This window comes from Leucoraja erinacea, chromosome 5 (assembly GCF_028641065.1).
Source record: "Leucoraja erinacea ecotype New England chromosome 5, Leri_hhj_1, whole genome shotgun sequence".
Lineage (NCBI taxonomy): Eukaryota > Metazoa > Chordata > Chondrichthyes > Rajiformes > Rajidae > Leucoraja > Leucoraja erinaceus.
The window spans coordinates 51,868,186-51,880,194 of NC_073381.1; the positions used below are offsets into that span (position 1 = coordinate 51,868,186).

A 12,009-nucleotide genomic window follows, 5' to 3' on the forward strand; every position below is an offset into this window, starting at 1 on the left:
CCCATCTACACTATTCACTCTATTTATTCCGCTCAACATTTTATGCACTTGGAGGGCTTTTATGCAATTGTATTCATGTTATTAATTTATTGAATTTTTGTTTATTGCATGGTATCTGTTGGGTTGATAGGCCTGTAAATCTGCAGTGTAAAAATGTAATTGTTCCACTGTCGGTACATAGAAACATCGAAAATGGGTGCAGGAGGATGTCATTCGGCCCTTCGAGCACCGCCATTCATTGTGATCATGTCTGATCGTCCCCTATCAATAACCCGTGCCTGCCTTCTCCCCTATCCCTTGACTACACTAGCTCTTAGAGCTCTATCTAACTCTCTCTTAAATCCATCCAGTGATTTGGCCTCCACTGCCCTCTGTGGCAGGGAATTCCATAAATTCACAACTCTCTGGGCGAAAACCTTTTTTCTCACCTCAGTCTTAATTGGCTACCCCTTTATTCTAAGACTGTGGCCGGCCCCTGGTTCTGGACTCGCCCAACATTGGAAACATTTTCCCTGCATCTAGCTTGTCCAGTCCTTTTATAATTTTATGTTTCTATAAGATTCCCCCTCATCCTTCTAAACTCCAGTGAATACAAGCCTAGTCTTTTCAATCTTTCCTCATATGACAGTCCCACCATCCCAGGGATCAATCTCGTGAACCTACGCTGCACTGCCTCAGTCACAAGGATGTCCTTCCTCAAATTAGGAGACCAAAACTGGACACAATACTCCAGATGTGGTCTCACCAGAGCCCTATGCTACTGCAGAAGAACCTCTTTACTCCTATACTGAATTCCTCTTGTTATGAAGGCCAACATTTCATTAGCTTTCTTCACTACCTGCTGTACCTGCACGCCAACTTTCAGTAATTGGTGTACAAGGACACCCAGGTCTCGCTGCCATCATATGGTACATATGACATCCAAGGAAAGAGCTGAATGGATGGAAAATTGGCTTCAAGGAAGGAAGTAGAGGGTGATGATGGAAGTTTGCTTCTCGGACTGGAGACCTGTTACGAGTGGTGTGCCTCGGGGATTGGTGCTGGGCCCGTTACTGGTTGTCATCTACTTCAATGATTTGAATGAGAACATACAGGGCAAGATTAGCAAGTTTGTTGATGATACAAAAGTGGGTAGTTTTGCAGTTAGTGAAGATGATTGTGAAAAATTGCAGCAGGATCTGGACCAATTGATCATGTGGGCTGAGGAATGGTTGATGGAATTTAATACAGAGAAATGTGAGGTGCTGCATTTTGGGAAGTCTAACATGGGCAGGACCTACACAGTGAATGGTAGGCCTCTGGGTGGTGTTGTAGAGGGATCTAGGAGTATAGGAACATAGTTCATTGAAAGTGGCATCATAGGTAGATAAGGTGGTCAAAAAGGCTTCTGCCGCATTGGCCTTTATCAGTCAGAGTATTAAATATAAAAGTTGGGCGGTCATGTTGCAGTTGTATAAGGCAAAGGTGAGGCCACATTTGGAGTTTTGTGATCCAATTTGGTCACTATGTCATAGGAAAGATGTCATCAAGCTGGAAAGGGCACAGAGAAGAGTTTATGAGGATGTTGCCAGGACTAGAGGGTCTGAATTATTGGAAGAGGTTGTGTAGGCTAGGTTTCTATTCCTTGGAGCGCAGGAAGATGATGAGTAAAATCATGAGAGGAATAGATCGGGTAGATGCACAATCGCGCCCACTCCACCTATTAATGTGGATAATTGGCCTAAACATCGCATAATCCATAATCCTTAAAATCCATAAACGACATTGGCCTAAACATGGGAGAGATGCCTGTTGGTTTTTTTTAAAACGGGTTATTTTTGTGATCGAAATTCAATTGCAGGTACATAGCTCCTTGAAAGAGATGCCACAGGTAGACAGGGTGGTCAAGAAGGCTTTTGGTGCATTGGCCATCATCAGTCAGAATATTGAGTATAGAGTATTTTGTTCAGCTTTGGTCACCTTATTATAGTAAATATGTTGTCAAGCTGAAAGGGGTGGGCAAGGTGGGCCGAAGGGACTCTTTCCAGGCTTTATTACTCTAAGAAAAAACATTGAATAAACTGAAGAAATTGGATGTTATTTGCATCTTGTTCAACGCAGACATTATGGGCTGAAGGGCCCGTTCCTGTGCTGGACTGTTCAATGCTCTATTCTATTACAAATGCTATATTCTAACAAAGGCTATATTCAACAACAATATGCTATAATTCTGTCCTATAATAACTGATATTTATATTCTTCTGCATCAATATATGTGTCATCAGGTCGTAAGTTACCTTTAGGAATGAGATGAGGTGGAATTTCTTTAGTCAAAGGGTGGTGAATCTGTGGAATTCTTTGCCACAGACGGCAGTGGAGGCCAAGTCAGTAGACAAGGCAGATATATAAGCAGCCTCTGAAATTTATGTTGAGGTCCGAGTTGGGACTTTTTTACTGACTCCGACTCCAGCAGCACCAAATTTGCTCCACCACCGACTCGACGACTCCCACTCCACAGCCCAGGGTGAGGGACATAGTAGCCCAGAGTGTGGTGGAAAGGTATTGCAAGAAAAAAATTGGGACTTGTTATGACTGCTGCAAAATATATTGCCATTAGAAAAAAGTTTTACTTTTTGCATACATCAGGATTCACTTTAATTTATAGCTGTTAGTGATTATACCTTAAAAATAGTGGGTATATTTTGACAGAGTTGAAAGCATTCAGTAGCATCTCTAATTCTCTTATTTCATTATTTTTGTTTTCTGGCCTAACAGGTAGAGTTCCACAGGTAATTCTTTGGTTTGTGATTGAAATATTTGTAATAACTACGATACAATGTGTCTTTTGAGCAGTAAATCAATGGTTCCCAGTTTTTTAGAAGGAAAGTTCTACTTCAGTTCAATACAATATTTTCCCATATGCAATGACACAATTGCACTGGAGAAGGCGGACAAGAGATTCATTAGGATATTGCCTGGGACATTTCATTTATAAGGAGAGACTTCATTTGTTTTCCATGGAACATATGAGCCTGAGCTTGTGGGCGAGGGGAGACACATGGTAGAGGCTGACAATGTTTTGGTGGGCATGAAATGTTAAATTGCAGTAGGCATCTCCCCATATTGCTATCTAAAGCAAAGGTATGGCATAACCTTTGGGTGAAAGGGGTTTGAGGAAGAACTTTTACACGTAAAGGGAGAAGGAATCTGGAGCATGCTGCCTGGGCAGATGGTGGTATATCTCCACTTTTTTCTTTTTTTCCCCTTTTGTTCCCCTTTTTTTCCCTTCTCTCTTACAGCTTTATTCACTCTTTGGCCACACTACTTTTGTAGTCTTTTCACCTTTCACGTTTTCTCTTTCTTGTTCTTTCTCATTTCTTTTCCCTCATTTTCAAGTTAAAATTGAAGCTGTACAATAATTTTATATGCCAAATGTTTTATTCTTGGACAATTGCTTCTAATAAAAATAATTTAAAAAACCCCCCAAAAAAACAGATTTTTTAAAAAAAATCGATCTGACTTCCTGTTTCATCTTGCTGCTTAAATGCAAGGATATAAAAAGTCGTACTGTAACTTTAAAAATTATAGCAGATTAAATCTATTATTAGTATTTTAAATTTCAAGAACTGGATGATTATTTTTGTAAGCTTTGATCTCCCTGTCCCGCTACAGGTTTAAACAGCGCTGTCAGTTTAGCACGTGGGAATTTAAACAAACATCGCTATGGGTTCTAATTATAATGCTACCAGCTAGAATGCAATTGCCTTTACAGATAGAGCTATGGGCTTTACACATAGCACTATGGCCACAGTGCTATGGGTCACAGACTGTTCGGGGTGGGGGAAGATGAGAGGGAAGGAGGGGATGGGAGGGAGACAAAAAGGAAGGAGGGAGGGGATAGAGAGGAGGGAGGGAGAGGGAGGCTTCCAAAATGGCTTTTACATCATTATCTGGTGCTAAAAGCAGGAATCAGCCGTTCAAACAGTATTATACAAAGAAATGGCAATGAATGCACTGTCAAGTAAGGTGCGCAGAAGACATGTCAATTGGTAGCAAAGTTATGCATTCTTGTACTCTTACATGGGGATGACCGCACATTAAAAACATTTTTTTCAGAAAATGGCTCCATGTAAAAATACTGATTTCCTCAGATTAACTGATAAAATTTACTTATATATGTTTGGGTTTATTTTGAAAAATAAATCTGTTTCAAAGCAGACATGGTGATTCTTGATGGAACGCATCATATTTAAAACTGACCATACATCAATTGTAAACTACCCGTTTATTGAGCATAAAGTGCCCTTTATCTTGTTCAGCTTCATTGGAGCACAATTGGCTAAATGAAGAGAATGAACATTCCTTCAAATTTTACATTTTAGATGATAAATTGTATTAATTTAACTATTCTTCTGAATTTGAAACTTGTCTTTGGAGCTGTTGTTTAGCATGTGTTGTGTAATACATGTGCTATGTGGATTGCCAAGAGTCTGCCAGTACCTGTTTTCTCTGTAGATTTGCTGTCCGTGTAGTTTGGGCAATTTCATTCAGTAATCATTTTTGTTCTTTTTTTGTTCCTAGCTGGATGTAGAGAAGCTTGCTCTGGCTCTCAGCTGTAAAAATGGTCTGACTCCAAATCCAGCTGTTCCCAACATGTCTGTTGAACCATTTTCAGCTGAGAAGACGAAAGTCTTTTTTGTTGATGAATCAGAACCTCTCCTTCGCTGTGACTCAACTTCAAGTACTTCATCTTCAGTTCTTAGTAGAACTGGATCCTTCATTTCCAAAGGTAAACAAAGGATTTTCTCATTGTTTTGAAAATTAGTCTTTTACTTTAACTATACTGCCAATCTTGTTTAAAGAGTACTGAGATATTTTAAAAAGGAGAATGGAGCACTTGCTATATATAATGTGCTTTTATTTTACTTTTGCCCACTTCATTTTGTGCTGCAATCTCATATTCGGATACTGCCTCTGTAGAGTTTGCATGTTCTCCCCGTGACTGTGTGGGTTAGCTCGGGTACTGCAGTTCATCCCATGTCCCAAAGACACACAGGCTTGTATACCGATTAGCCTCTAAATTGCTCCTACTTTATAAGGGGTAGTAGTGGGATAACATTGAACTAGTGTCAACAGGTAACCGTGGCCTCGGTCAGCAAAATGGCCTATTTGCATGGTATACCTTTCAATCAATTCAATTTAGTTTACAATATCTCTGGTATTTTGTTTTGAGGGCTTTAATTTACAACATACACCGTACTATATGGGAGAGGCTAAATCAACAGAGGCAGACTCATTCTGATGGCTACTGAGCAGCTAACCAGGAAATAATAATAATAATAAATTTTATTAATGGGCGCCTTTCAAGAGTCTCGAGGACACCTTACAAAAATTTAGCAAGTAGAGGAAAAACATGTAAGGGAATGAAATAAATAGTAGAGACATGACTAGTACACAAATTAAAGACAGAATTCAGTTCAAAACACAATATGAGGCAATTCAAGCACAGATGAAAAGGGAGGGGGACGTGGGGCTAAGGATAGGCAGAGGTGAAGAGATGGGTCTTGAGGCGGGACAGGAAGATGGTGAGGGACACGGAATTGCGGATCAGTTGGGGGAGGGAGTTCCAGAGCCTAGGAGCTGCCCTGGAGAAGGCTCTGTCCCCAAAACTGCGGAGGTTGGACTTGTGGATGGAGAGGAGACCGGCTGATGTGGATCTGAGGGACCGTGAGGGTTGGTGGGAGAGAAGGTCAGTGAGATATGGGGGGGGGGGGCAGATGGTGAAGGGCTTTGTAGGGAAGCCAGTGAAATTGTTTGAGGACTGGAGTGATGTGATGCCAGGATTTGGTGTGGGTGATGAGTCGGGCGGCTGCGTTCTGGACCAGTTGGAGTCGGTTGATGTAGGTGGAGCTGATGCCAAGGAGAAGTGAGTTGCAGTAGTCCAGTCAGGAGGAGATGAAGGCATGGATGAGTCTTTCAGCAGCGGGAGGTGTGAGAGAGGGTCTGATTTTGGCGATGTTGCGGAGGTGAAAGAAGGAGGTTTTAATGACATGGCGGGTGTGAGGGTGGAATCGAAGATCATGCCAAGGTTGCGGGCCTGGGGAGATGGGGAGACAGTGGTGCCGTCGATGGTGAGAGTGGGTGTTATTGATTTTGCTGAGTGTGGATTTGGAGCCTATGAGGAGGAATTCTGTTTTATCGCTGTTGAGTTTGAGGAAGTTATGTTGCATCCAGGTTTTTATAGCTGACAAACAGGAGTTGATATGGGAGGGGGGGGGGGGTGGGGTGAGGGGATTTGGTGCCGAGGTGGATCTGGGTGTCATCGGCGTAACAGTGGAAGTCCGGGTTGAAGTGGCGGAGTATCTGACCAAGGGGGAGGATGTAGATGATGAAGAGGAGGGGGCCGAGTACGGAGCCTTGGGGGACGCCTTGAGTGACTGGCTGTAGCAGAGGTGTGGTTATGGAGAGATGAAGTGGGATCTGTTGGAAAGGTAGGAACGGAGCCAGCTGAGTGCAGAGCCTTCAATGCCGAGGTCTTTGAGTCTGGTGAGCAGGATGTTATGGTTCACTGTAGCGAAGGCTGCGCTCGGGTCGAGGAGGATGAGGATGTTGAGGGAACCAGTGTCAGCAGAGGTGAGGAGGTCGTTGAGGAGTTTGAGGAGAGCAGTTCCTGTGCTATGGAGGGGGTGAAAGCCAGATTGGAGGTGTTCAAGTAGGTTATACGCAAGGAGGTGGGAATGAAGTTGTGATGCAATGATACGCTCCAGGGTTTTTGAAAGAAAGGGGAGGTTTGAGATTGGGCGGTAGTTAATGAGAGAGGTGGGATCAAGACCAGGTTTCTTTAAGATTGGTGTGACAGCATCAGTTTTGAAAGCAGAGGGGGCAATTCCTTGGGACAATGAGGAGTTGAAGAGATTAGTGAGGTAGGGGCAGAGAACGGGGAGGCAGGACTTCAGCAGGGGAGTGGGCAGAGGGTCGAGGGAGCAGGTAGTGGGTTTGGAAGAGCTGATGAGTTTGGAGATTTCAGTAGGGGTGACCAAGTCAAACTGAGAGAGGAAGCAGTGGGGGGGAGGGGTAAGGAGGTCAGTGGAGATGTTGAAAGGAGGGGCCTTGGTAGGTGGTGGAGTAGATGTTGGGGAGTCGGGTACATGGGATAAAGATTAATAGATGGTGCTGATTTTATCAGCGAAAAAGTGGAGGAATGAGTTGCAGAGATCCGGAGTAGAGGTAGGGCGAGTGTTGGCTCGAGGCTTGAGGAGGTTGCCCACTGTGGAGAAGAGGGTTCTGTGATTTAGGGAGGGATCGGTGAATATGGAGGAGAGGTAGGCAGATTTTGCAGCAATGAGGGCATCCTTGTAATCAGTGAGGTGGAGTTTGTAAGCTTCATGGTGGACTGTGAGAGATGATTTCTTTGAGTTGTTCAAGTCGGCGACCAGTCTGTTTCAAGTAAAGGCGAATTCAGATGCGAGCTTGCAGGTGGGGGAGTCCATATGAATATTTAAGTCACCAAGTAGCAGCAGACGTGGGGAGAGGGATGAGGCAAGTGTGAGGAGTTCAGTGAAGTCGGATAGGAAGGAGGAGGAAAGACAAGCCACTGACTTGATGAATACCAAAAATGGCATAGCTCCAATGCTTTGTATAATAATTTTTATTGGTGGGGTATTGAATGCAATTCTATGGATTTCTATTTACTCGTGGATCCTTTTTAGATAATGGAAGAGGCGGTGGGAAATGCTAATGTACACCAGGAATTGACTGTATTTGCATGGAACTATTGAAAATATTTAAACAGACTAATATATTTCTCTTTTTTCACAACTGCAGAGAAGAAAGACACAATTTTACGGCAGGTACGATTAGATCCTTGTGACCTGCAGCCTATTTTTGACGACACGCTTCATATTCTGAACCAGGAGGAGCTTGGACTGATAGAGGAAATACCCCATGCAGAGGACAAACTGGACAAGCTCTTCGAGATTGCGGGAGGCAAGAGTCAGGATGCCAGCCAGAAACTCCTGGACTCTATTTATAGCCACCTACCCGACCTCCTCTAATCTCGTGCGACAATGTACATGATTAGTTATAATTGTTGATGATGGTCAAGGCAATTCAGTGCCAGTAATGTAAAACATGTCTTGAACTCGCTCAAGCTGTTTCTGGCAAATAGCTCACATCAAAGTGGTGAGGCTCTTGGGTAATTCACTTTGCTCTCCTAAGCTGGAAGTTTGCTTCCACTAATCGAAGCATGGCATCCACTTGGCATGCAGAAGCCAGGCATTTGGTCAGCCTTTCATTGCTTATTTTTTTTTGTCATTAACTGAAACAGCATTCCTGAGCAAATTGTGCACTTGTTAATATTCCATTTATTGCATTTAACTGATATGGGATATTATTCTATGTACTTGTGCGCTAACTTTTAAACAATTCCTTGAGTAAAATTGGAATAGTGATGCTTCTATGGAGCTTGCTTTGATTTGAATTTTCTTTAAATGTGCTTAAGTCTGGATGCTAACTGTTCTGCTTTTTGATGCTAAATCATGTTCGGTTTCATTTTCTCCGTTTTATTGATGTGTTGGGGATTTTTGCTGTTGAAATGGCTGCAGAAGTAGCTCTGATTCTTAATATCGTACACTTGGAGCTTTGATAATCAACATAGTACATGAAACCAGGCTGCTGTACTTGTTACCTTTTCACACCTCAATCCAACAGCTTTCCAAAACAGGAATGAAATGAACATTGATGAGGACTGCTTAATAGGATGCCACAAAGCGATTCTGGGATATTGTATTAAATTGTCATAGCTGGTAGAATGCTGTTTGTGGGAGAAGCTGCTTTATGGTTAATTTCCAAGAGAGAGAATCTTGACATTGCTTCACCAGTTGGGGCGATATAGCTGGATATATATCGAATTGGGCTGGTGCTATACTTGGATCTTTTAGTAACTTTAGTGGTACTAATATTGTCGCTAATATGAACGAAAACAAAACTCTTTTTCGCAAACTTGTCAGAAAAGATGGGAAAAGGATATGCTTGAATTTTAAAAACTCCTTGGAGCAAGTCCGTTACTGGTCGAGGGTTATACTAATTTATTCAGGGTACAAATAATTATGTGTTTATTACTATATCTGGTTAAAATCATGCGGCATTTAACTCCACATACTATATCACTGATGTAAACTATTAACAGAGTACATCCTAATAAAAGTTCAAACTGCTTTTTTCCATAATAAAGTATGTGTGTTGTTTTTCTTAAACAAGGTCAAAGCTCTGGCATTCATCCATACTGTCAGCTGCGATGGTAACAGAACATTCTGTATGAACACAAAAAGGATCTGTTTATATGAAAGAAAATTAGTCTTGTATTTTTTTTAAATCTTATAATCTCATTCACTCATGGGAATTTATGGCTCGTATCAGCCTCACTTTCTTCTGTATTTACAAGCTCTGGAGGTAGGTAAGCAGCAGATGTGATTCCTCTCTGACACAGTAGACCGAGATGTATTCTTAAACTTTGAGTTTGTTACCTGTCTTTTTATATACTGGAGTAGAAACATCCCGTGGAACCTTGATTTATTTTGATGTGTCAAGTCAAGAGTTTTATTGTCATTTGTAGGAATGTTACAAAATTTTGAGATTTAAAAAATCAAGCCTGTAATATATCCCATCAGATTAAAGCATAAAAATAACTTTCATTTGATACCTAATTCACTTTCATATCTTCAGTATTAAAGTTATGCCCATTTTCATACTTGGAAATTAGCATCTTGTTCCCTATTTCTTCTCCATTGACAACACAAAAGCTGTGATCGAGGACAGTCAAAATCCCATAACTTTCTTAAAAATTAAGAGAACTGAATGAAAAATTCAGTTATTATAGATTGAAGCATTCTGAAACAAATATGAAACTTCTTACTTGGATGACCTGAAATTAAAGCATATAATTAGCTAGTTACCCAATTGTAGCTAATTTCAAAATTGACCGTTGTGATGGAAATAGTAATAAACACCCAGACTGCCTTGAAAATTCAAAAATGTGATATTCTCAAGATCTGAACTTTAATATTATTGTATTATATGCTGTATGTTCATAACTGATAGGTAAATAAACTACAATTTCTAGCAATAGACCAAGTCTTTATGGAGAAGATCAGTTAGAAACATAGAAAAATAGGTGCAGGAGTAGGTCATTCGGCCCTTCGAGCCTGCACCATTCAATATGATCATGGCTGATCATCCAATTCAGTATCCTGTACCTGCCTTCTCTCCATACCCCCTGATCCCTTTAGCCACAAGGGCCACATCTAACTCCCTCTTAAATATAGCCAATGAACTGGCCTCAATTACCTTCTGTGGCAGAGAATTCCACAGATTCACCACTCTGTGTGAAAAATGTTTTCCTCATCTCGGTCCTAAAAGATTTCCCCCTTATCCTTAAACTGTGACCCCTTGTTCTGGACTTCCCCAGCATCGGGAACAATCTTCCTGCATCTAGCCTGTCCAACCCCTTAAGGTGACTTCGATAGGCTGGGTGAGTGGGCAAATGCATGGCAGATGCAGTAGAATGTAAATAAATGTGAGGTTATCCACTTTGGTGGCAAAAACAGGAAAGTAGACTATTATCTGAATGGTGACCGATTAGGAAAAGGGGAGATGCAACGAGACCTGGGTGTCATGGTACACCAGTCATTAAAAGTAGGCATGCAGGTGCAGCAGGCAGTGAAGAAGGCGAATGGCATGTTAGCATTCATAGCAAAAGGATTTGAGTAATGGAGCAGGGAGGTTCTACTGCAGTTGTACAGGGTCTTGGTGAGACCACACCTTGAGTATTGTGTACACTTTTGGTCTCCTAATCTGAGGAAAGACATTCTTGCCATAGAGGGAGTACAGAGAAGATTCACCAGACTGATTCCTGGGATGTCAGGACTTTCATATGAAGAAAGACTGGACAGACTACTCCTGCACCTATTTTCTATGTTTCTATGTATGTGGGCCTAAAGAACATTTCCGCATCATAAGATTAAAACAAAGAATGGAAAGGCGAACAATTTTTCTTCTTCAGCTAGCAGCCCGAGGAAATTCCTTTCTGACGACCAATACAAGCCTGCATTTTAATCCCCCCCCCAAAAGCCTCCAGAATCGCAAGCACTGGCAGTAGCAGATTTGTAGCACCGCTGATGGAAGGTTTTGTAACATCGCTATCATTTGTCCCTCAATGGGATGAAATTCTAACTTGCAGCATCACACAGATATATAAACATAATGCTTAATTAACAACAAAAAGGTTATATATTTTGTACTCTCCATCATATCATTACCTTTCCTAATGTCATATACTTCTATCAGGTCTCTCCACATCCTCTGGTGTTCCAGAGAAAATAATCCAAATTTGTTACAAGCTTGTAGAGTAGCAACTCTTCATTGACCATTTCTAAAGACGAGAGTTCGAAGACGACTATTGTCTCCAATTATAGTTTATGACAAATCATCATTTGTACTTTGAGTCAAGATCCTGGTATTATCAACCTAAATTTTATATTAGACCACTTACTGCAAGAGAGGCAAAGGTTCAAGTTGGCAAACTTCTATATCAAATGTCCTACAGCTGATATCAATTTGAAATACTTAGGGGCAAGTCCAGATGACTTGACATGAATAAAAGCTCAGTACCCTATGTGATAAATGTCCAATGAAAATGTAATCTGTCTTTGTTCACAGACTTCAGTTGACATGGCATAAATTCCTTGGCTCTGCTAAATAGATGTGGTGTGATGCGGGTAAAAAAAAAACAGGTCAAGTTAACTTTTATGATACACCTTGTCCTACTTTGACATATGTTTACAATAACACAACATAGGCATGTGTGTGACAGAGCTCCTTGGTGCAGGAAATGTATTGAAACCGAATTTGCAGATTCCTGATGCAGATTATAAATTGGAGCTTGCTCAACAAAACTGCACATATTTTGATCCACTGTGACTGAAAATGCGATTTCCTAGCACAACGCAAAAAAATTAGGAGCAAAGGTAGGCC

The 12,009-nt window shown here is 41.4% G+C and overlaps 1 protein-coding gene across 1 annotated transcript in view; it reads left to right on the forward strand.

Moving 5' to 3' along the window:
* The window catches only part of tnfrsf21 (tumor necrosis factor receptor superfamily, member 21), a 51,986-nt gene extending 42,776 nt beyond the window's left edge, over positions 1 to 9,210 (forward strand). Inside the window, exons 5-6 of the mRNA XM_055635596.1 lie at positions 4,561 to 4,768; positions 7,804 to 9,210. Coding sequence (XP_055491571.1) covers positions 4,561 to 4,768; positions 7,804 to 8,033 — 438 coding nt within the window. The 3' untranslated portion in view covers positions 8,034 to 9,210. The remainder of the gene's footprint in view (positions 1 to 4,560; positions 4,769 to 7,803) is intronic.
* Positions 9,211 to 12,009: the final 2,799 nt, after the last annotated feature.